Raw genomic sequence first — 27,398 nt, 5'->3', positions numbered from 1 at the left:
TATGTGTATTTAGATTATTTATGAATGCAGCATATCCGTACACGTGATTAGATGAATCGATGATTAAATCTACACTCTGGAATCCCCAGATCGAGGAGGAACGCGTATGTCAGGGAATCCCGATAAACAGGTATGAAAGTTACTTCTGTCGCCTCTCTGCTTACTCTCTCCCATGTATTACTTGCTATTCTTCATTCACTCATCCAACTTGTTAGTTAGTATGCTGTGGTTCGCCGCAACCACTGCAAGTGCCATTTACGCCGTTCTCTATAGTGTTAGTTTAAAGTTTGGTTTGTTTACCTCTGTACCAAAAAATTGTTTATTAATTATCTGGGATAATGATATATGTATATAATAAATACTAGTAAGTTTATATTAAAATTGATCGATAAAATAATACATTATATGATTTATTTTTATTTTATTGCTTTATTTTTTATCAATGTCATAATATATATATATATATATATATATATATATATATATATATATATATACACTTACTTTTATAATGTAACTCCTTTTATAATAAATAAGAATTTATTACAATATAAAAATCATTTAATGAAATAGTTTAAATTTTTGATGAAATATAAAAATGTTAAATAATTACTATAGAGAAACTACCATGTAGATTTATATGTGACTTCAAATTAAAAAACGAAATTTAATAATGAATTTTCATTGAAATTTATCAATGTACAAATGATAAAATTTAACCAATATCGCAAATTTTGAATAGTTCAATTATAGTTAAAAAAAAAAACAAGAAAAAAAATTATTGATTATGTTTAATATTATTAAATTACGCAATGTTTATTTTAACATAAGAATTTTATTTATAAAATTATTATTAGGAATACATTATTAGGAATATTTATATATATAACTTATTTTGAATTAAATAAATATTTGTGACAAAGAACACTATTGATTACAAAATTGTACAAATTTTTTTATATAAATCGAAAATATAGATACAAAGATCATGAAAATATAAATTACTATCAAAAATAATTTTAAGAAAAATAATCAACAAAGATAGAAGAAAGAGAAGAAGAAAAATAAAAGAAAAAGAATAATAAAATCGTTTTTAAAATCTTTATTATATAAAAATAACTTATAATAAATAAATAATAAATAATAAATAAATAACTTAATTATAAATAATAATTTGAAAAAAAATTAAAAAAATTAGAAAAACTATATCGTTGAAAGAGACAATATTATCTTTGAAACATAAACCGTATTTTGTTTCAAAATGTTAAGTTATATATAACTATCTCACGGTAAAGAAGTATAAAAGAAACAGTATTCACTCATTGCAATATTGTGAAAATTATTATTGCTTTAATTACTTTTTTAAACTCTCTAAAAATTATGAATATCATAATTAATTATATTATTAGAATTATTATAAATATCATTACATTACATTATAATAGATAATTATATATTGTTCTGATTTTATTAATATTATTAATATATATTAATTTACTATCATTTATTTATTGTAATTTATCTTATACAAATAAAATGATAGAACAATTGATATATTTAAATATTTTATATTTAATATTATTATAATTAAAAAAAATATATATTCTACTTAACCTACATCGGATTTAGTCTGATAATATATAAATATAACTGATATAAAATAATTTCTTATGAAAAAATAAAAAAAAATAATAAAATTTCTTCGTTGTAGATTTTGTTCTTGAAAGAATCGAATTTGAAAATTTTTTTACTACAAATGAAATTGGCTAATTCTTAATTGCATATTAATATTGAATGAATTATCGATAGAATTTGAAAAATAATGATGAATTTATAAAAATAAGCAAAAATACAGAATTAATTTTATTTCGTTTAAAAATTAGTTTTCGAAAATTTTGTAAATATTAATAATTAATTATACAATTTTTTTGTATATGTTTAATTTTTCAAAAACAAAGATTTAAATAAAAAAATTTTATTCTATATTTTTATTTATTTTCATATATAATAATCTCTATCGATAAGAGTTTCTATTATAAGCAAATCAAATGTTTTTTTTTTCTTATAGTTTTTTGAATTTTTTAAGAAATTTTAAATAATATTGGTGATTCCTATAAAATTTTGCAATCATAATAATAAAATTTAAATGATTTTATTTTTCTTTAATCTTTTTCTTTTTTTATTTAAGCTTAAATGAATTTTTCTATTCAATTTTCTATTATTGGAAAAATCGAAGAGAAATGCATTTTTTATTTTTGCAAGAATATTCAGACACATTGAAAAATTAAATTTATCAAATTAAATTAATATTATGTTTAAGTTGTATGAATACAAATAATTAAATGAACAAAAATAACAATATATACTAAAGAAAAATTTGTTAAAAATGAATAAAATATCAAATATATTATTGATAAAAATTTTTTAATATTTTAAATTTAAAATATATTATAAAATTAAATACATATCAAAATCAATCTTTAATTTTTATAAAAAATTGCTATTTTTATTATTTTATTACATATTTTTAAAATATCTGAATTTCTTATTTCTGTTTTTTATTTTTTTATTTTTTAACATTATTTTATTATGTCAAATTAATAAATAAATTTTGTAAATTTTGTACAATAAATACTCTATCAAAAAAATTCATTCAATAAGAATCACAAGAATCAAAAATTTAAGAATTCCATAATTAGCAAAGATATAAATCATTAAGATTAAGCATATACTAATATTCGAATATTTTTATGAGTAATTATATGTAGATATGTAAATATATATTTACATATATTTATATTTTAATATATTTTCTTATTTAATTATTAATATGATTTAAAAATATCAAATTATGTGGCTATCATTTTGTCTAGCACTATAATAAAAATATGGAATTAATTATGAATACACATTTTCGTCATTTTTCTTTTTTTTTCTTTCCGCTTTTGATTTTTTAATCAAATTATATTCTTTAATATCATTTTTAATTAAAAATCTAATTTTATTATTAGTTGAATAATATTTCTTCTAAGTATTTCTTCTAAGTATTCTTCTACAATATAAATATTAATAATACAATAATAATTAATTAAAAATAATTAATTATTTAAATTTATTATCAGCATATTCCATGCATTATAATATATATTTTCATAATATAAAAATTTCTGTTTATTAGTTATCGGATATATATTATGTTTATAATAAAAATAAATTGTAATTACAAAATAAAATTGATTTTTATTAATCATATATTAGAATTAAAAAAAAACTAAATTATGAAGATCATATTATAAATTTATTTTAAATAAAATTTTATTTAAAATTAATAAGGAGAAGTGTCTAGTGATTTATGTATAAAATTATATGATAATTTTAAAAAATTTATAAAATTCTTCATATTTTAATCATTGAATAAAAACAAAGGTGATCAAAATACATAGTGATATATTTCAAATTTATCATTCAATACATTATATATGATGACTATATAATAAAAAATATTGACTATATAATAAAAATATAATTATATATAATTTTATATTGACTATGTAATAAAAATAGTATCAGATAACAAATTACTACTATAATATCTCAAATTACAACATGAATATCATTTTTTCATCTTTTTTCTTTTGCAATTACATATATATATATATATATATATATATGTTCTTCATATTTACAACTAATGTTTTTTTAAATTTACAACTACAACTAATGTTTTTTTAAATTTACAACTACAATTAATGCACTATTAATATATCATTTATATTTGAATATACTATTATTTTATATTTTTCAAATAATTTAAAAAAGCCATGCATGCGATGAATGTTATAATTTAATTAATTGTTAATTAATAAATTTTTTAATATCTATACAAAGTTTACAACAACTGAAAAAAAATTTTAAGAATCTTCTATTTTTTATTTTGTATAAATAAATCGATAAATCTTTATTATGATTGAAAAACTAACGAATTACTTGATTTTGAAATAACAATGTTCTATGAAACAGAATGTTCTATGACAAAAAAGAGTCATTGTGTATACTTCTACAAACTATAAGATAAAACAAAGAAACTTTTTATTGTTTCTGTCAGTTTTTCGGATCATTATGCCAGCCAAAACTGGTTTCGCGAATATGCGGACAGCTGGTGGACACTAACTAGTCAGTCAGTGATCCTTTCATTACCGAAACGTACATTACATCAAATTCAAAGATCTGAAAAATTTAATTAATATATTATCTCAAAAATTTGTAACTATAACTATTTTTATTATTTAAATTAAATTTCTTTGTAACAATATGATTCGAAAATTCATGTTTACCGATTATATTGTTATTTTTGTTTTATCTGAATATTAAAATGATTTAATTCATCGTGTTAATGTGACTTAAATAAGATAAGAAGAATATTTCCAATATTTAAAAATAATTATTGCATATTGATATATGATATTTGATGATAATATATACATTAAAGTAAAAAAGAAATTAATAAAAAAAAATACACATATATAGATAGAATAAATATCGATAAATAAAATGAATAAAAAATAATCGACTTATGTGATATATATACATTAATTAATTATTTAATATTATAGATAATCATTTCAGAAAGTTTTTTTTTTATTTTTCTTTTTAAGATAAATTACATAAATTTGCATACAGAAATATATATATTAAGTATAAATAATAAAATAGTCGAAAAGAATTCAATTCGATAAGTTCTTTAAATTATTTATATAAACTTTTAAAATTATAATAATTTTTTACATATAGCATTATAATATAGAATTTATAATACTAGTATATTTAATATAGTAATATTAAAAATTAGATATCAAGTTAACATTGTTATCCTCAATTTTATTTTTTCAATGTCATATAAAGGAAGATTGCTTTGAACGAACAGAAGAAAGGTTACAATTTATCAATCACGATGACCTCGAGAAGCTATGTAGTTTACCTTGAATAAACTGAAAAGTTATTTCTTCTCTCTTTGTTTTACTAAAGAAACAGAACGATCATACTTTCACTGTACTTATAATACTATTTGTTCTCTCTATTTTGTTTTTATACAATTATTTCCTTTGCTTTTATACAATTATTCCATGCTTTTAATTGAAAGTGAATTCTTCTATGCGCAGTACTATATTCTTTCTATTATATTTTTTCAAAAAATTTCAATTTTATAGTTATATATCTAGATAAATTTAATAACCATATACGTGAATCATGGCTATTATGTTATAGAGTATTAATAAATTTGAGATATTTTAAAAGACCAAAATAAATACAAAAGTTATTATACAAAAATATCAATTAAGATTTATTTATTAAATCATAAACATTTTAAATTCAATTTAAATGAAATAAGGCGGGAATAGTGTAATGGCAGTATAACAGAAACAGAACAATCTCTTTTTTCATTTTGATTCATCTAACATAAATTTCAATTACTTATGATTTAATAAATAAATCTTAAGCGACATTTATATATTCCAAACTTTATATTCCAACTTTTGTATTTGTTTTAACTTTTGGAATTAGTTTTCTAAATATATTTAATGTATTCTATATTAACATCTTATATTCAAATTATAATTATAATTCACACTTACAAGTGGTATATAAATATATAATAACATATTCATACATAAACTATCTTAATATAAGATGTATTTGCATCTATGTTAATATAAATATATAAATATATAAATCTAATAACAAATAAATTATAATAAAATGTAAAGTTATTAAATTGGATATTCTATAAAATATAGATATCGTATAAAATATTCTAAATTGAATTGATATCACTTATTTAAAAAATTGCTAACATTATTTTTACGAACAAAACTTCAACTACTTATGTATTAAAAGTCTTTATTTTTTCAAGAAGGTAAAAAGATATCAAAAGTCTCCAGTTCTGATTAGGAGACTTCATTGTAAATGTTATCACCAATAATATTACGATTCGAATAGAAAGCCGATTCGACATTGCGCGCTATCTATATGTATGTATATAGATATACATATATACAATCCATTGAAAAAGATGATTAGTAGTGCGTCTACTCTTATAATTATATGAAACATCTGAAATGCCTTCAGTTGAGTAAATAGAACTAAACGAACAGGTGTCGACACATTAACGTCGCTACGTTTAAATACTTATTAATGAATTCAAATGGTGAGCAGATAAAAACGACTTTATAAAACTATTTTACTATCCTAGAAAATATAAAATGTTCGTTATAATTGTAATCATTACTTTTAATATTTATTTAATTACATGACTAGAAATATTATATGAGATAGAAAAAAAGGTTAAGATAAAAAAACTGAAATATACTTTATCTTAACATTAAAGTATAATTGAAGTTGATTTTAGTTCAATATAATTTAATTTAATAAATCGATATAAATTAATTTTTCTATTATAAATATAATATTCTATTATAATTTTTTAATTATAAATATAATATATATAATAATTATATAATAATATAAATATAATATAATATAATAATAATTTTTTAATTATAAATATATTAATAAAAAATAACAAACTATTATATATATATATATATATATATATTTTTTTTTTTTATATAAAATGATAGAACATATAAAAATTTATTAAAATAATGACATTTTCCTTTTATAAAAAGAAAATAAAGAAAAATTTCGTTAATTTAAAATATTTTTTGATATTAAAAAATATACTTTTTTATTACAATTGTTATAAGTGTTAAATCTATTATCTAAAATCCTGTTTAATCTGAAGTATGTAACATTTGATATCGCCATTTGAATTGCGAAATTTTTATATTAATATTAAATGTTAACAATAATTTCAAATGATGTATGCATCTAATTCGAATCTTTATATTTAATTTTAATATTTAATTTTAATATTAAATTTTAATCTAATTTAATTTTAATAATCATTAATATTTAATTTTTATGAATGTCTTCAATTTTTGATTCGTACAATTAACTTATTGTTCACATATGTTTGTCAATCGAAATATATGTAATTATTGTATATTACATATATAGTCAATATAGATTATGCGTATATTTTATTGTAATAATGAATATAAAATAATTAAAATCATTATTACTCTTTTTTAAAGAAAATAAAAATATCTATTTGTTTTTTATATTTAAATGTTTTTGAAATATGTATTTTTATACTTTATAAAATTCGTCTTAATTAAAATTATGAAATTTAATAAATTTTGTAAATAATATGAATTCAATATATTATTTATAAACAAAAATAAATTAGATAATTTATATAGATAAATTAAAGCAAATTTTGGAATACTGGAATGATGTTCTTATTACATTAATATTATTTACAATTTATTTGTATAATCGCTAATTGTATAATTGATAGTTGATATCAAAATTTTTAATGATACTTTAATGATAAAATATTATGTATCAATGTATTCCTATTATATTTTTAAAAAATAAAAAATCTATTCTTATTTATAATTTAAAAAACTTGAACTTTTAACTTGAAACTTGCAAATATAAAAAGATACATACTTTTTATAAACTTTTTATAAAACTATTTTTTTCAAAAATATTATGCAGTAAAATTTTATCTATATAAAAAAATTGTACATTATATATATGTAATTTACTTATTTATAAATTTACAATTTATATTTTATAAATATAATATATTTTATAATATATTTATATAATATATTTTATATTTTATAATATTTTATATAATATATTTTATATTTTATAATATTTTATATAATATATTTTATATTTTATAATATTTTATATAATATATTTTATATTTTATAATATTTTATATAATATATTTTATATTTTATAAATATAAATATAGGGTATTTATAAAATATAAAAATGTGAAGGGTGGATTCTCAACATACAAAACGATGAAAAAAGTTTATACACATATATGATGAGGCTTAGTTAATTATAAGCATTTTAAGTTCGTATTAAATAGAATGAAATGGTGAAAGAGAATGCTTAGCTGTGCACGATAATATCGTATTGCAATGTTGCTTGTGTAGAGGAATGAAAATAAATACACTGATTTCTTTATATACAATTAATTATTTCAAATATTTTTCGTATAAGATAATTTCAGTATAAGATAATATACAGTGTACATTAATATCGTATAATGTAACTATGCAATGTTTTTATATTATTTAAAAAAAAATTATGCAAATTGAAATTTATATAATTTATATAATTTGTTGTTTAATAAAAACTTAGCTCGATAAATTCTACTAATCCTAATTTGAAATTATACGATTACAAATTACAAATTATTTCATTTAAAATCATTGATGAATCGTTGTATTTCATTTAATGTACTTATCGAAATCCATAGAAGCAAATCAAAACATATTTCTATAAAATTTCGGATTAGAAAAATTGTGTTTTTATATGTACAGTTTTTTTAACTATTTTCACATGTACAAGAAAATCGAAGTAATAATGATACTTGAATTATGTCGTGTTAAAATTTGAATATCAGATTATTAAATATTCAATCAAATTACAAATTTTCATCTTTATTTCATTTGCATTCGATATTTTTTATTCTTATATAAGGGAGAAATAATAGTCGATTTGGATATTATTTATTAATAATATGAATCAATATTACACATTAATATCACATATCCATAAAAAATGCATACATATACATTGCTTTTTTTATGCATGTTCGAATGAATATACAAATTACTAATTAAATTACAAATTACAAATTACTAATTTTTTTATACTTTTATCTTTAATATATGTTACACGAATTGTTATGAACAATCTGAGCTCAAAACAAAGCAACACTATCTTAGAAATAAAAAGATTATTGATTTTTCGCATTCTTACATTTAATACACATAAATATAACATTCGATTTTATTTATTTCTTCTTTCTCTTTTTTCAAATCTCTTTTTTTAACACCCACGACCAACATTCAATTGTTAACAACACTATTTCAGTAATACATTGTCGTGTCGCACAGTCAAGTTTAGAGTTTGATGAAATAATACATATTTAAATATTTGATTAAAATAAAAATTTTAATTAAATAATTTTCATATAAAATTAAATCGTACAATAAAAAATAATAATCGAAATAATTTAATTCAAACAAATAGTAAATAAAAAAAAGTATCTAATATATAATTATATATATAAATATAATAATATAATATGTAATAGTAATATAAAAAAAAAGTACAATAGTTATATGACTTTTTAGTGAAGAGATTTAAGATTCATAATGGTATTAGTATGATAAAAATATAGATATTGAACTATATCTACTATTATTTTTTTTTATTTAATAATTTTATACCAGAATAAAAAAGATTGAATTCAAATGAAATAAACACAAAGATTTTTCAATTGATACTTTAATTGATCTATGAATTTTAAATTGATTCAAGTGTCATTAGTGATTTTTTTGTACATATGAAAATAAGCAAATTTATATGTTAATTATTTATAAATTTATGAACACATTCAAATTTTTAATTTGAAATTTTATAAGAATATATTTTGATTCGCTCCTATGAATAATAATAGGTAAGTAGACAAATTGAATATCATATAACAATTCAGCCATGGATTTAAATAATATTTGTATATATATTGTATATGTAATATTTGTAAGTATATATATTTATATATACTTAGATATATATAATTATATATAATTATATATTGTATATGTAATATTTGTAAGTATATATAATTATATATATATTAACCAAAATGATTTATTTATGGATTTAAATAAAGTATATTAATATTTTAGAATTTATTTAAAATTAATTCAAGGTAAGTTTTTGTTAAATAAGGAGTAAGATAATGATACATACATTATATTACATTACACTGAAATTTATTTGAAATAATCAATTGTATATAAAAAAATATCAGTATATTTATTTTCATTAAAAAGCGCCGCTATGCAAGAGTTATTGCAATACAATATTGTCGCGCATCCAGCTGAACATTCTCTCACTTTATTTAATATAAACTTAAAATACTTATAATTCGTTAATTCGTTAATCGAATATGTGTATACATATGTGTATATAAACTTTTTTCATCGTTTTGATATCTAAAATCCACCTTTCAAAGGAGTCCTACATTTTTCCACTCTATATATTAATATTTTTTTATATACAAAAATTTTTTATAATTTAAAAAATTTTTTAAATTTAAATTGTAATTGACATCATAAAATATGAAAAATTCCACATTAATAATTGAAATTTTATTGTTGTTTTATTATATTTATTATTAAATTTAATTAAAATTTTAAATTTTACTCAGCATACATAAATTATATCTAATTTTATATATCTAATATCTAGAATCTCGGTTGTCGATAAAGGAAAATCATGTCTCTGTTAGAAGATAAATTTATTCAAACACTGACGACAACTTTCCATCCGCATGACGAAGAATATGAAAAACATCATCACAATGATGAAAGTATATCGAATGTACTAATCGCAAAAGGAATCACAATGATTATTTTATGCACAGTAAGCACCTGCATGGGTATTTTACCAATGCAAATAGCAAAGTGCTTAAAATGGAATATTTCCAATACTGAGAATCCTAGGTATTAACATAATTAATAATAAATTACATAATTACACAATAAAAAAATTTTTTTATTTTGTAATCTTTTTTACTCATTAATAATTAAATTAATTCAAATTGTTTATTTATATTTCTACTTTGTTGTAAACATAAATCTTAATCAAATTAAAAAAAAATTAAAAAGACAAAACAAATGTCAGATTCACATTATTTATAAAATAAATGTTTAAAACTTCGAAATTTTATCAATTTGATTATAACATAACATGTATTATAATACTTATCAAAACTAGTAAAAAACTCTATGAAGTAATATATAAATATAAAAACATAAATAAAATAAAAATCGAAAAGATGAATTGATAAGTTAGTATTATTAAAGATTGATTGTAAGTGAAGATGATAGGTTAGTATTAAAGATTGATTTTCTGTATTGCTATAGGTCAACAAAATTAGTAAGCTTTCTTCTTGGATTCGGTGGTGGTGTTCTTTTTTGCACAATGTTTCTTCATTTATTACCGGAAGTAAAGGAAGGACTGCAACATCTTACAGAAGAAGGAAAACTTCCAGAATTTAGTTTTTCTTTATCCGAAATGCTTACTTGTATTGGGTGAATAAAATAAAATTAATTTTTTAATTTTTTTTAATTCATTTAATTATTAATTTAATTATTAATTTTTATTAATTTATTTATTTTTATTATATTTAAGAGAGATTCTAAAATTTATAAAAATAATATAAAATAATATAAATATAATATATAAACAAAAATTTAATATTATATTATATATGTTTCTTAGTTTTTTTATTATGTATTTGGTCGAAGAATCAGTACATTCATATTTGCGAAAGAAAAAAGCACACAAAGAAGAATTTTCAAAGAAAGATGTTAGCAGAAGTACCAATGAATTAGTCGAAAATGGAGAAACTTTGCCGAATTTTGTTAATGGACATTCACATTAGTAAGTAAGAAATATCTAACAATCATTTTATTTCAAATTAAATAGAACATGGAATGAAAATATATATGTCGTAGCAACGATCATGGTCATTCGCATCACTTACCAGTCATAGATGAAAAACATGACTTTGTCATAAGTTCATTAAGAGGATTATTAATTGTTTTGGGTTTATCTGTACATGAATTATTTGAAGGACTTGCCATTGGATTAGAAAGTTCAGCCTCTTATGTTTGGTATGTTTGTTTTTTAATAAACAATGAAATAGAAATAAAATACAATATTAAAATTTGTAATATTGTTTGGATATTTAAAAATCTTTATTTTTATTTAAATTAAAAAAAAATTAACAGAGAAAAGAGAGAACAGAGAGAATTTAAACCAAAAATTTCAAAAAAAATGTTTGAAGCAGATCTATTTGAATCATCAATGATTATACAACAAATTATATTGCTACATAAATGTTAATAATGTTCTAATTTAAAAATTAAGATTCTTTTTTTCTTTCAAATTTGATCAAAGATCTAATACATTCAATCTAATACATTCAAACTTCTAATTTTTTTTATTTAATAATCGTCGATATAATTATCATTAATTGTTAAGATGAACAAATCAAAAATAACTTCGCAAAAATTAATAAAATATATATTCAATAATATGTTTTCTTTATTTGAAAATTGTAAATCGTAATAAATAATATTAAACATCAATTCATAAATAAATAACATATTAACATTTGCAAAAGAAAGATTTATAAAAACAAAAATTTATAATAATATATTTTAATTAAAGTATTGATTTCGTTTTCATTTTCGTTTTTATTTTCAGGTACATGTTTGCAGCAGTAGCAGCTCACAAATTTGTGATAGCATTTTGTATTGGTGTAGAATTAATTACTTATAACACTAGACGATATCTTTCGATAATCTATATCTGCACATTTGCAATTGTTTCTCCTCTAGGAATTGCCATAGGAATTTTTCTAGTTGGTGGCGAAAGTGCCGCCGCCAGTGGCATATTACCGGTACTATTACAGGTATATATAAAATTTTTATACTTTTATACTTTTTTTTTTTATACTTTTCTTCTTGGATCAAATCAATTAAATATGTTAATTAAATACATATAGAAAATAAAAATAATATAAATATATATATAGTTTACATATATATATTTAATATATATAACATATAATTATATATATAATTAATATAATGATATATAATTAATATAGGGTTTGGCTTCTGGTACTCTATTGTATGTAGTATTTTTCGAAATTCTTCAAGAACATAGAAATGGATTCAATCAATATTTATCGATTCTATTTGGATTCATTTTGATGTTTGGATTACAGTTGCTAAGTAAGTACAAAATTTATTTTCAAATAAAAACTTCAAATAAATACTTAAAAATATTCATAAGATATACTTTTATAAACATAAATGTTATTCTATATTTTCTAATATAAATAGTCTAAAATTAAATATGAAATTGTTGTTCTTTTGTTAGAATTATCGCATAAATATTTGTTCAATGCGAGAAATATTTGAATTATTGAATATATTATAATATAATATATTCAAATATATTGAATATATTGAAATATATTGAATTATAATTAAGTACCCATTCAGTAATCAAAATCTTCTTTGTAAATATAATTTATAATTAAAGAAATTAAGAAAATAAATTAAACATTTCTGACAACGAAACATAAGCAATCATAATAATTTATAATTATGAATGTGCGAAAATTATTGTTTATTTGAAGAAAATTAAATTGTTAAAGTTAAAAAAAAATTCCACGTTAAAATTAACTTTTTCGAAATTATATTTGAATAATTGTTGATTAACAATCAAAAATGAAATTATCAATAGTAATAATCATTATTTAATATATATTTGAATAAACTTTATTGACTTAAATTAAGTTTTTTTCGCTAATGTAATGTATAAAAAAATTATGAAAATGTCAACTGTAATAAAATAATATGTGAGTAATTTAAACTTCTATTGATAAAAAATGTATATTCAATTAGATTATAAAAATGTGTCAAAAATTATTTAAAGAATATTTTAAGACTATCTTACAACAAAACAAAAGCTTTTTTTGTATCATGTTTCAATGATTTAATTATTATTATTGTAATACTTGTATAATTGGAAATGCCTTTGAAACAAGTTTTAAATATTTATGCAGTTTATTTAATTTATGGTTATTCATGGTATAACATAGATATACATTTACGCTGCAAATTTCGAACTGAAACTAATTTAGTGTTAGTTATATTTAGAAAACCCAAACTAAAGGAATAAAAGAACATGTGCAATATATATATTTATTTTTAATTCTAATTTTAATTTTCTAATTTAATTTCAAATTTTTAAATTTATTACTTATAATTAAATAAACTATTAAATTAACATAAAAAAATATATACTTATAATTCGTATTTTTAATTTCTATTTTTAATAATTTTCTAATTTGAAAATATAAATAAAATTTGTAAACAAAATTACGATAAACAATTCTCAATCATTTCTCATACAAACTAACATATTCATCATAGAATATGTCAAATTTTATCAATAATTTTTTTATTAGTTTCATCTTCAAATTAGCAATAGTAATAGCCCACATACTTTTTTAAAATTATCGAACACCTAGTCTCGCGACGAATCGATTCAGCAATCAATGAAAATAACAATCGCTCAGCCAACACTTCAAGCACGCGATGCTTGCAAATCGTTCATTCTCTTCCACGATCATCAGTATATAGTATCTGTAAGTCATGTTCGCTATCAGGTCACCAACAGTCGCGTTGAGTTCATGCATCTGCGAGAAACATTTACATACACGTTAGCTATGGCACGTAACTGTCCAACACTACAGCATAACACGTCACACACAAGAGAAAAAGAGAGAAACGAGCATCGGTCTGGTAGGAAGCAATGTGTCTAATGGAAGGGGAAGAGAGCAGGAAACAGCGCGGCTACGTAAGACGCGAGGGGATCGTGAGTTGAGTAGGCAACCAGCCCTGAGTATTCGATTCACCGTCGTACCGCATGGAACGGACGTAATTTGTTCTAACTAGACTCATTTATATAATTTTTTCGCGATTCTCAAAAATAAAAAATCTTCTCACAAGCTCATCAGTTAAAATATACAGTTATAAAATATATTTAGAAGATATCATCACAATTAAGCAGTCATTTCAATAACATTTCAAAACATTAATATATTCATATTTTTCAATCAAAAAGTAGTGTTGCAATACAAAGTAAAGAGTGTAATTTCTTCAAGAATTTGGATCTAAGATATATACAAAAATTTTTACATCATTAAAATGTTTAAATTTCATTTTTAATAAAGATTATAATTATTTTGTTAAAGTAATATTAAATGATAATTTTATTAATTATCACTATTTTAATAAATATAGTTATAGTAATAATTACAGTTTTATAGAGTTAAAGTGAAAAGATTGATAAATAAAATTGCAAATTTTTCTTCTTATTAACATTAAAATTATCAAAGCAATTAAATTTAAATTTTTACGATTATTAAAAATGTTCTTTTTTTACAAATATTTTTCAAAAAAAAATTGATAATATAGTATATATATTAAATTAGAAAAGATTATTATATATATAATTATTTTTATAATTTTATTTTAATTTTAATCATTTATGTAATGCATTCAAATATTTACATACTAAAGATCGATAGTTTATATTTATATATATATATATATATATATATATATATATAAATTATTAAAAATTTATAAATATTTTAAAAGAATATGAAAAATCTGAAATAGTAGAGAATTAATTCTTTGATTAAATTTCATATTCTATTAATATTTTACTAAAGTAATCTGGTCTTATCGTTTAAATGTCGTTCACCAGTGGCTCATACGTGTGTTAAGTGACAAAGTGAATGCTTCGTTGGATTGATTGTCTGGACAAAGACGAAAAAAGTGAAACGTTTGACAAATTAAACGTCAAAAAGAGATCGAAAAATAAAATGTTAATTGAACAGAAGAAATGTGATAAAAGTAATAATTAAGAAAAAATAATAGTAAAAAAAAAAGAAATCTCAAGATTGACTGATTATCGATAAGTCATTCATTTCGGATAATACATGGAATTGAGATAAAAACTTCTTAAAATTCAAATTTATCTTTTAAAATATAACGAAAAATAAAAATGGAGGAAGCAACTACATCTACTGTTTTATTAGTAGCAAAGATAGGTGCAATGATTGGTCTTGGTTTTGGTTCTTTGCTTTTGGGAATGCTACCACTAATTGTCGGACGTTACAGAATGAATCATCGCAAAAAAAGACATTGTGGAATTTTCAGTAATTCCAGTACTTGTACATCAACATCAGTTTCAAACGCTTCATCCGCTAGTGTCATCTCTGAATCTGCAACGAGTTCACAAGTATGTTTCGAAACTTAGTACCAAAATTTCAATAATAAAATTGTAAAAGAATTGAATAATTCTTAATAGTCCTCAATTGATAGAATTATTTATCTGAAAATTAATCCAGTTAAATTTTATTTCTATATCGAAAAAAATAAATAAATATATAATATAATTCATAATATCCTTCTAATATTTTATACTTTGTTATATATTACGTTTTCTACTTTATATATTAATATTGTTATTATTTATATTTATATTTTATATATCATAAACTCTATATAGTTATTTCACTTATTTCTTCATATGTCTCATTGATTATATCTTATCAATTGAGAATTTCTGTTGAAAAACCAACTTTTCCTATTCTTCTTATATTGATTTATTGTGGTAAAATTCTTGATTTTATAAAAAAAAATTTATTTTCGCAAACTAAATTAACAATAATATTAAATACAATAGCAATAATTCTATTTAATTAAACTTTTTCTCAATGACAAAAATCAAAGAAAAAAAAGGAAATAGAAAGAATAAAATCATTTTAAAGGACACGAAATGTTTGGCAAATTAGAAAATATAACATATAATCTTCAGGGTTTACAAACATCGTTGCTGCTCTGTTTTGGCGGAGGAGTTCTTCTCTTCACTACATTCTTACATCTAGCTCCAGAGGTCCGAATCAGCGTAGAAAGACATCAAACAAACAGTCAACTACCTACTCTAGGTGCGCTAAGTTTATCGGAGCTACTATTCTGCGCCGGATTTTTTCTCGTCTACTTCGTTGAAGAGGCGGTACATGCAGCATTGACGGGAAAACCCGAGTCATCAGAGGCATTGCTATATAGAACAGTATCTGTGCGTAGATGTAACAATCAAACAGGTGCAACATCAACCACAATTGGATCGACCACCACGGTATCCACTACAATCAGATCTACATGGAAGGAAGATAACAATGATTTAGAAGATAGCGAAAATAATTTAAACAAACGGCAAAACGACCTGGATGAATTTTGCGAAAGCAAACAAGACAAAATGTTACCCGCAATATTTGTTTTATCATCTCCTATAGGATTGTCTTCCACAAAGCATAATTCACAAAACAATGTGAAACACTTTTCTGATGCAGAGCATTATCCCAGAATGGAGCATCATGAACACAGTCACATGACTATAACAAAAAAGGCATCAATACAAGGATTATTAACAGTTCTTGCTTTATCTTTTCACGCAATTTTTGAAGGTTTAGCTGTAGGTCTAGAACCCTCTATTAGTTCTGTTATTTATCTGGCTGCTGCAATAGCTACTCATAAATTAGTGATCTCATTTTGTGTTGGTATGGAACTTTATGTTGCTGGTGCTTCTACTAAGACTACTCTTGGATATCTAACAATATTTTCTATGGTAACACCAATTGGTATTGCTGTTGGATTAGCCCTTGGTCATTTTAAAAATGATAGTGAGAATTTAGGACCTACTCCAACAATATTACAAGGAATGGCCGCTGGAACATTGCTGTACGTGGTTTTCTTTGAAGTGTTGGCACGAGAGAGAGCTAACGAGAAAAGTGGCCTTTTACAATTAACTGCCATAATTATTGGATTCATGCTGATGTTGGGTTTACAAATCGCCAGTGAGTGTTTTCTGATTAATGATCCGAAATTAAAGTGTATAATAAAATAATAATTCGATATAAAAATTTTTGCAAATATCCACTTTTTCTTTCTAATCTCTAATTAATAAAATTGAAATCATCATATTCATTCATTATCATCTGAAATCATTATTGGTTTATATCTAATAGGAATCTATATATTTTATTTTATACTTTTATCTTTTTTTTTTAATTTAATACCTGTCTTGAAAAAAATTTAAATTTCAATTCAAGAGACAGAAATAATTTAATAAATTATAATTAATTTCTTTATTTTTAAGAAAATAATAATATTGATTCTAAAATCTAAATAAGATATATTTTATAAGTTCTACTCAATAAAATCACAAAAATATTCAATTTATCATCATATTAACTGCTTATAATAATGGCCATTATTTTGGTTTTCTTTCTATTTTAAAATTATCAATATCGGTGCAAACCTATTGCTAGTACGTCCTTGATGCAATCACCACCCACGTATTCTCGTAATACGTGAAAACTATTCCTATCGATTTAGTAAAAAATCATAATTACAAAAATCGTAAGAAATCGAATTATATTATATAATATTTATTCCCAATTTTATTTTTTAATCAAATTTTAATTTTTCATTAAAAAAGAAAAAAAATTAATGATTATTATTATTAGTTATTATTAATAGATAATTATTATTATTATTATTAATGTATACAAAAATTTTATTTACTATTCAATATTTTTTATAAATAAATATAATTAATTTGATTTAAAATAAATCAATAATCTGAATTTAATTGTAAGACTAAATTGGTTATTTAATCTAATAATCTAGATAGATTTAAATCATTTCAAAAAAACTAATTATATACATAGAATATAGCTGTCAATTTCATTTGTTGTCAATCTTTATTTCTTTTATACAATAATATTCCAATTGATATACTTTTCAATTAAGCTAATGATTCTGATAACAATGGTAGACAAATGTTAAATTAATTTTTAATTTAATTAATTAAATTTCTATTTCGCAATAATGTTATTCATTGCAATAATTTTTCATCGAACATCTCATTCGTATATTATAATATGCTCAAATGTATCTATTAATTTTATAAAAATATGCATATATATACATATATATTTTTATCAAATAATAAATAATTTATATACATAATTTATATACATAAATATATAATAATATCTTTGAAGAATTAAAAAAAATCGATTTAAAATCCGATTTATATATATATATATATATACAATTAGTTTTAAAATTTCTATTCAAGTCATTCGATATTGCTATTCATTTTAATAACAAATTATTTAAGAGATTTAGATTTCACAAGAATCTACAGGAACAGTTAGAATAATAACTATTTTTTACAGAAGTTATGCAATTTGATCTCATGATAGAAACAATGAAGATATTATATTAAACAAAATGAAACAACAAATTCTTTCTTCGATTTAATAAAAGACAAGCACAATGTAATAGCCTACTATTTGCATACAATTCATTGAACTTATTTATATTAACTTCATTAAGTTTAATCTTTTGTCATTAAATTGTATTATTATTTCTCTTTTTTTCTGATTCATATGAAAATTTGTATTACATAAAATTATTTTAAATGGAGAAGATAACAACTTCAATAACAATTTTGATTATTTTATTTCTTTTTAAAGTTGTCTTTTTAAAAAAAATTTTTTTTTCGATATATTTCAAATGTTATACAATTAATCATGATTCTAAAAAATCAAATAATTTGGTTCATGAAGAATAATACTTTAAAAAAACTTATGTATCGACTTTCTCCATTTCTATGTCAATGACCCGAGACAACGAACAATCAAACCAACTTTCGACTGCTTTCTCAACTATTTATCAAATTTATAATTTGCTATTTATGGAAAAAAAAATGTAGGAAATTATTTTCACCAATATATATGATATTTTAGATGTTATTGAATATCGAACAATTTTTTTTATAATAAAAATCTTCTTTTAAATATTTAAAAATATAGATATTTTTTATAAATATTCGATATTTCATATAAAAAATGGTAAAGAATATTTTTATTATTCTTTTTATTTTTATTTATTCTTTATTCAAAAAATTATCCTTAGAATTATAAATTTGTTTTTAATCAGAGAAAATTTATTAGTAAGTTTAACTTTTCTCCTAATAAGATTTATCAATTCTTCAAGTTATTCAATGAAATTATTCTTGATTTTTTTTGGAATTGTAGATATTTACAACTATATTATGAAATCTATCTACTAAATAAAATTTATCTAATTATAAAATTTGCAATAAATAAAAAAATAAGGTGCTAAACATTCATCTAAAAAATTATTTTTTTCTATTTTTCAGCTGCGCATTCTCACTCTCATTCACATTCACATGACGATCATGCACATTTGCACGATCATAATGCTGAGCATCAAGAAAATAATCATAATCACGAGCTGGATTCCCACGAACATATCTATTCAAATGAAATGAGCGAACGAATACTCACTGACAAAATCTATAAAGTGACAGAAAGTATTGCAGATACTGTGAGCAACGTTTTATCTTCAACAATAAAAATTTCAACTGATGTATCTTTTCAAACTAATAACGAAACAGTATTGCACGAAAATCGAAGTTAATATCCGTTAATAACATAAATAATATTGAATACAAACTAAAATATTTAATATCTCTTTCATGGGATAAATGAACCTTGAAATTTGTTTGATTTTGCAATGATGCATATACGATAAAAAGAATAAAAAAGAAGTTTTGAGTGAAAAAAAACAGTATTATGAAACTTTGGTTTCAATCTAAGAAAGGAAAACAATACTCTTATTATACGGGTATTATATGCATATGTTACCAATTATGCAAATATGCAGATATTAAATGCTAATATTTGCGAAATATGGTAGAAATGTACATCTAAAACAACAATAAAATATCGCCATTGTTTTTGAATGACCAAATGTGATATGATTCATAAGTATAACTATGTAATCGCGTAATTACTTAACTTTTTCTTAATGTAAATTCTATATCTATATGAATCTATCTATCTTATATCTATCATTATTTTTTATATTATAACTAATTATAATATATAATACAATACAAAACTGTTTCTTAATTCTTTATATCAATATTCAAATATGTACAAATATGTACATACATGCTTATATAATGTGCATATTGTATAATATTGTAATAAAATAGAATATATTTTGCTATTATCGATTCTTTATGTTTGAAACAGTTTTAAAGTTTTTTAATAACTATAAATATTAAACCGTTCCAAGTAATATTATTTTAAGAATTTTCAATAAAAAAAATAATAAGAATAAGTTAATAAGTTAATAATAAGAAGTTATTTTTAATCAATGACATATTAACCATTTATAAAGACATTTCCTATGATTAGATCCTATGATTTACATAATTTTTTAATTTATTAATTTAATGTTTTTTAACAAAAAAATCTTATTACTTCAATTAAAAAATTTGTCTAATATTAATGTATATAATTTATAAAATAAATGATAATTTATTGATAGTGAATCAAAAAAATTTGAATATGATACATTAATATCATTTTAAATTGTACATTTAAATTTAATTATTTACTATTATTATATTATATATTATCATTCATTTTCAACTAAAAAAGAATTCCTTTGTGACTTATTAATAATATTATTAATATTATAATATTTTTTTGTTTATCAAACTGTGTTTTGCAATTCTTTGTTTTTCTTTATCTTTATTAAAGTGCAATTATAATTTTTTTTTCAAAAATTTATTATTATTATATTTTATATTAAACGATTACTTTCAAACAAAACAGAATTTTTAAAATGATATTATTTATGAAATAATTTAATTCTAACAACTTTTATATATATTAATATTTTATGTTGTATATGATTACTTTTTTTATATGTTATTAAAATCGATATAATATGCTGACAACATATGAAGAGATCATATCAAAATATAAGAAACTCTATAAATATTTACAATATCATGTTTTATTCATTTTATATATATGCAAATTAATATAATATGATAGAAATATTATATGATAGAGTTATTTATAAAAATATTTTAATAACATAAATAAATATTATTTTCTTTAAATCAAATTTAATAATTATTTTTTAAACATAAATTATATTTTTCTCAATATGTACATAAAACAATAAATTAAAAAGAAATAGAGTATATTAAAGAAAAGTATATTATTTTTTAAATAACTAATTATATTCGAATTAAAATGTTTTGTGACTCTAATATAAGTTTTTACATTATATACAAAATAATTAATAATATTAAAATTATATATATATAATTATAATCAATTATAATTAATATTAATAAATTATATATATATATATATATATATATATATATATATATATATATATGTATAAATCATTAACTTTTGCTAAATTTGAATTTATTAATCATTCTTATCATCATTATTTTTAATATAAATATATATTAATCTTACTATATGAATATAATTAATTTGTACATACAATTATTTTTCAATAATACATTTATTTGTCACACAATTCTATTTTTTTATACTAAAAATTTATTAATAAAATAAAAAATCTTTTTTTAATAAAATATAAAAAAATTACTTTCTTTCATAAGTAATAATATTCATAAATTATATCAATTTAAATTTGTAATTCAATTTATTATAGAAGTAATACAATTTCCTGTTCCAGTGCATGCATATACAATTTTGGAAAGCATACATTTTTTCTTTTGAAAAATAATTCTGTGTATATAAATAATCTGTTTTTAATTTATCATACTTACGTTAATTCCAAATTCCAAAATAAAATTGATTCAATGTTTGTAACATAAAATTCTTTCAATTTTTTTCTAGTATGATATTTATTAAAACTGCTAAAAAAATCGCACATTTCTACCATTACTGCTAATCAATTACTTGGATGAAATATATGCCTTGAAAAATGCATTCATGTTACAAAGATACTTTAAACAATTATAAAATTTTTTTCTCTGCTTTTCTTTTAACATATAAGTCATATAATTTCATACATACAAAGAATGTGAAATATATTTTGCATGTCAGGAAATTAATTTTTTACCATTTACACATTTCATGTAAAATAATAGTAAGTAATAATATATAAATTTTTACTTTATGTATTCTCTATATAATTGTCAGATCTTGTAAATGGTTAACAAAGTTAAAGTAAAATTAATAGTTCATAATTATTTTTAACACAATTCAGCATCAGAATATTTTAGTATGTATAGAGCAAAGATTATAGAAAATATAAAAATTTGTAAACTTTCAAGAATTCTTTGCTTAATCTTTTTTTCCTTATTCTTAATTCAATATAATCCACTATTTTATGTTGTATTATTATGAACTTTTTGTTTAGATGCAATTAGTATACATTAATTATACATCAATTACAAAAAGTACTTTTATCTACTTTTTTGGTATCTGCTCATCAACAAAGTTCAAATAACTAGAACCAACTTTAATGAATGCAAGTCCAGAACCAATGCCAATTATTGTACAAAGAGTTGGATTAGGTGGTACTATAGAACGAAGTACCGCCCATACTAAAACTGATCCAAAGCTCAGCAATACAGCACCAGCAGTACTATAAAAATTATAAAACAATTTATTAATATTATTTAAGAAAAATTTGAATATATTATAATAAAAATATTTTACCTGTATAAGATTTTTACACATGTGGGGGCACTTTTCATATGGTCACGAGTATATATATAGGAGCCAGTGCCAAGAAGAGCACTTCCCAGTAAGAAATTTGTAATATCTTTCTTTGGAAAGATCCTATAAATATATGAAAAAAAGATAATTAAAAAGCAAAATAAAATAATAAAAAATTATATTATTTGATTAAAATAATTAAAATGCAAATATTTTCATATACAGAAAATTATGATTAATTAATTTGTTAATCGAATAACATTGTAAGTAGGTCATGATATTTATATTTAACATAGTCATTTTTATTTGAGAGACAAAATTGAATATTTCAGTTAAAATTTTTGAATAAATTCAAAAAATTCATTAAGGAATATTTATCTCTAAAGATTACGTAACATTGTAAGAATGATAAAAATCTAAAACCTAAAGATATAATAGAGGTTAATGTTAAAGAGTTGAATGAATTCATTATTATCTTACCTAATGACAAGACTAGGATTCATCACGTTGATAGACAATGCAGTGTATGAAGCAACACCAAAAGCAGGAGTGTAAAATTTTACAAGACTACATTTTGTAATTGGCTTCAAACCAAGTTTTTGCAAAATTGTACCGGCACTCGTACTTCCTGCAGCAGCCATTGTTTGCTCGTCTTCACCAAATCGTTGTCAATGAGCTACTGACCAAATAATTGTAACTGTAACGTAATTTTATAAGTGTTTACACGAATTCAACCAAATGAACGACACTAAACAGATCAAATTTTATAGAACAAGGATAAAAAAAATGGATTCCAATAGTGTGTTCGTAAATACATTAATGTATATCTATCGCGTTATGTTCTAAAATTAAGTTATAAATAAAATTGATTTAATTATAAATTTTTTTATTTCCAAATATAAAATTTTTTTTACATATTTTTTATACAATATATATTTTTTTATAATATTATTTTTATCTTTTGTTATCCAAGTATGTATAATCTATTATTTAAAATCGCATTAGATTAAATATCTTATTAATAACTTAAAACTTTAATTATTTCACTAATTTAAGATAACGAACATAAATAAAACATAAGTTTATTTATATAAGTATAATTTTTTACTAAGGATAAGAAAATAAAACGATATTGTTGAATTGTTTGATCTATTTTTACTCCATTAATTTTATCCTTATTTACAAGTACATATAAAGTCACTCATAATAATATATAAATATTATGAATATTATTATGTACTGATTAAATAAAACAGAATTTTTTTATTATATTATATATCTATAAATAAAATAAATATATAATTTGTACATATACAACAAAAGTGGTAAAAGAAAATATATTCTGGTTTATTATTTTTTTTGCCCAACTTTAAAAGATAAAGTTTTCTCTAAAAGTTTTTCTCTAAAAATTTTTTGTATTAATTAATGGCAGGCAGTGTAATAATAAACAAGATTTAATAATAATATTCATTTTTTAAAGATTAACTTAGGAATTAACAGCTGGACCTAGCCTTGTATGTGGTAAAGGATTAAATGGAGTAATATTACGAATTTCTTTTTCTACACAATTTGCATAAATATCGGCAGTCAACTCATTTAATGGAATTTCAGTATCTGTTTTTGCAGCTTTTACAGCATCATCTACCTGTTTCCTTATTTCATTCTCAATTGTCTAAAAAAAAAGAAAAAATTTTAGATGATTTACATGATATAAGATTCAATATATTAAAAAAAATATTAAAAAAAAAACAAACCTTTATTTCTTCTGGAGTAACAAGATTAGCATTCAATATTCTTTCCTTAAAACCAGTAATAGGATCTCTAGTTTGTCTTACTTCTTGAATTTCTTCCCTAGTACGATAACTTGTTCCAGGATCAGACATACTATGGCCACTATATCTATATGTTACAGTTTCTAACACAATAGGACCTTTTCCAGATGTACAATAGTCAATAGCAAATTTAGTAGCTTGTTTAACTGCTAGTACATCCATACCATCCACCTAATAAAATATTTAATTAACATAATTTGCAAAATAATAATATTACAAAATAATTTTTCAAAAACATACCCATATTCCAGGAATATAATCTCCTCTTGTATAATAATCAGTACTTGCAGAAGCACGATCAACACTAGTACCCATGCCATATCCATTGTTTTCACAAACAAAAATACAAGGGACATCCCATAATTTAGCCATGTTGTATACTTCAAATACTTGACCTTGATTAGCAGCACCATCTCCATATAATGTAACACATACTCCTCCAGTATTATTATATTTATGAGCGAAGGCAATTCCTACTCCCAATGGCACCTATAAATTTTTGTAAATAGTACTCTTTTATAGTTCATTTAATAATTTTAATAATTATTACTCACTTGGGCACCAACAATACCATTTCCACCATAAAAATTGTCAGAATACATATGCATAGAACCACCTTTACCCTTTGCATTTCCTCCTTTTTTACCAGTTAATTCAGCCAAGACACCAAATGGATCTATTCCCATTAAATAGGTCCATCCATGAGCTCTATAAGCTGTGATTACACAATCTTGTGGTCGAAGAGCTGCTTTTATACCAACAGCACAAGCTTCCTAAAAAAATGAAAAGATTTTACTAATAATAAAAAATAGTTATTCTAATTGAAATAAAAAAAATATAATATAATTCTTACTTGACCAGAATATAAATGACAAAAGCCTCTGACAATTTTTTCTTTATACAAGTTTCCAGCAGCTGTTTCCATACGACGGATTGTATGTAATTTTTTATAAAGTTCTATTGCTTCATTTTTAGTAACAGTAACTTGAGTCGAAGGTCCATTATCCAATTTATGTAATCGAAAAGGTTTTGTTTCAAATGAAGCTTCTGTAGCATAATTGTTTTTCTTATTGAAGAAGTATGATACTACCTACAAATATAAATTACAAATATATTCCTTATATTTCATTTTGTAAGATATATACAAATTATTGAAGATGATTTATAAAAATATACAAAGTAATAAAAAAATGAAATAAAAAATTACTTATAAATAATATAAATTTAAGAATCATGTTCGTAAAATCGTATAAAATTTGAAAAATACACAAGTTTATTTTATGATTCTAAACTTACCATATTGAAAATTTTTGCAAAAAAATAAAAAAAAAAAAAAATTGGATACAATGTAAAAAAAATTTATTAGTATAATAAACACACGAATAAATATCTCATATTTAGCGATATTTATACGACTAATACGAATAATTACCTCATTCCAGCTGCCGAACTGGTAAGACACCAGGAGGAAATATAAAAAAAAAGAACGAATGTTCAATTGTAAGACTCGATAGACTGTACGATTAGAAATTGTAGCAAGAGTCTAGTATAAAACGTGTTGGCAAGTATCTAATTTAGAGGTCATTTATCGTTCGGTCATATACTCACATTTCGTTTCGACGTTTGGACACTTATATGTCTGATATAGTTAGGTATCATTTTTAAATGATTTTTACTTGTAAACAAGAAAAATTATTTAATGTAAAATAGAAATTAATATACAAAATAAATTTAATTTAGAAGAGAGAATAATCATTCGTATGGCGCGGATCGTAAGACCTGATTTGTAAACGTCACAGATTGATTCGTATCCCCTCCATAATCATCATTAAAAGTGTTGAATAATATGACGTAATAAGTGATCGAAAACGAGGATATATATATATATATATACATAAATATAAATATATATAGAATATGTAAAAGTAAAATATATGTATTAATAATTAAATATATAATTAAAAATACAAAATATATTGATTAATATTATAAATGTTTAATATATTGTTGATTTTATATATATATATAGATGTTAAACTATAACAATAAGTTAATATTAAATTAATTTAATAAATTAAACTACAATAATGAAGTTAATAATAACTACAATAATAAGAATAATAAAAATAAAAATGTTT

General features: G+C 20.7%; 4 protein-coding genes across 7 annotated transcripts; 2 read left to right on the top strand and 2 right to left on the bottom strand.

The window, feature by feature from the left end:
- The first annotated feature begins 207 nt into the window (after positions 1–207).
- On the top strand, positions 208–14,489 carry LOC100864810 (zinc transporter ZIP1). Its single transcript, XM_086909377.1, has 8 exons — positions 208–364; positions 10,414–10,667; positions 11,091–11,258; positions 11,449–11,610; positions 11,685–11,843; positions 12,439–12,646; positions 12,845–12,975; positions 14,417–14,489. The coding sequence occupies exons 2-8, from the start codon at positions 10,441–10,443 to the stop codon at positions 14,472–14,474; spliced, it is 1,113 nt and encodes a 370-aa protein (XP_086765503.1). The 5' UTR covers positions 208–364; positions 10,414–10,440; the 3' UTR covers positions 14,475–14,489.
- A 128-nt stretch (positions 14,490–14,617) lies between these two features.
- On the top strand, positions 14,618–21,060 carry LOC100871555 (zinc transporter ZIP3). 3 transcript variants are annotated; one of them, XM_012493266.3, is made up of 4 exons: positions 14,618–14,687; positions 15,523–16,059; positions 16,639–17,677; positions 20,056–21,060. In XM_012493266.3, exons 2-4 carry the CDS (start codon positions 15,823–15,825, stop codon positions 20,334–20,336), a joined length of 1,557 nt encoding a protein of 518 aa, XP_012348720.2. In that variant the 5' UTR covers positions 14,618–14,687; positions 15,523–15,822; the 3' UTR covers positions 20,337–21,060. The 3 variants fall into 3 exon arrangements, with proteins under 3 accessions (XP_012348720.2, XP_086765428.1, XP_086765422.1); XM_086909296.1 differs by having other exon boundaries at positions 14,654–14,687; positions 15,488–16,059; XM_086909302.1 differs by lacking the exon at positions 20,056–21,060 and having other exon boundaries at positions 14,651–14,891; positions 16,639–17,755.
- Positions 21,061–22,384: 1,324 nt separating this feature from the next.
- Positions 22,385–24,303, bottom strand: LOC100871673 (uncharacterized). The gene is made up of 3 exons (XM_003698322.4): positions 23,909–24,303; positions 23,429–23,551; positions 22,385–23,354 (listed from the first exon to the last, which is right to left on the bottom strand). Exons 1-3 carry the CDS (start codon positions 24,067–24,069, stop codon positions 23,177–23,179), a joined length of 462 nt encoding a protein of 153 aa, XP_003698370.1. The 5' UTR covers positions 24,070–24,303; the 3' UTR covers positions 22,385–23,176.
- A 260-nt stretch (positions 24,304–24,563) lies between these two features.
- Positions 24,564–27,226, bottom strand: LOC100871436 (putative pyruvate dehydrogenase E1 component subunit alpha, mitochondrial). 2 transcript variants are annotated; one of them, XM_003698321.3, is made up of 7 exons: positions 26,869–27,226; positions 26,693–26,710; positions 26,114–26,350; positions 25,815–26,033; positions 25,501–25,749; positions 25,183–25,431; positions 24,564–25,100 (listed from the first exon to the last, which is right to left on the bottom strand). In XM_003698321.3, the coding sequence occupies exons 1-7, from the start codon at positions 26,917–26,919 to the stop codon at positions 24,915–24,917; spliced, it is 1,209 nt and encodes a 402-aa protein (XP_003698369.1). In that variant the 5' UTR covers positions 26,920–27,226; the 3' UTR covers positions 24,564–24,914. The 2 variants fall into 2 exon arrangements, with proteins under 2 accessions (XP_003698369.1, XP_031775602.1); XM_031919742.2 differs by lacking the exon at positions 26,693–26,710.
- Between the last annotated feature and the right edge of the window lie 172 nt (positions 27,227–27,398).

The sequence above is a fragment of the Apis florea genome, unplaced genomic scaffold (assembly GCF_048593485.1).
Source record: "Apis florea isolate Af1SG1 unplaced genomic scaffold, ASM4859348v1 contig_1789_pilon, whole genome shotgun sequence".
Lineage (NCBI taxonomy): Eukaryota > Metazoa > Arthropoda > Insecta > Hymenoptera > Apidae > Apis > Apis florea.
This window is presented reverse-complemented; position numbering and strand designations above follow the sequence as displayed.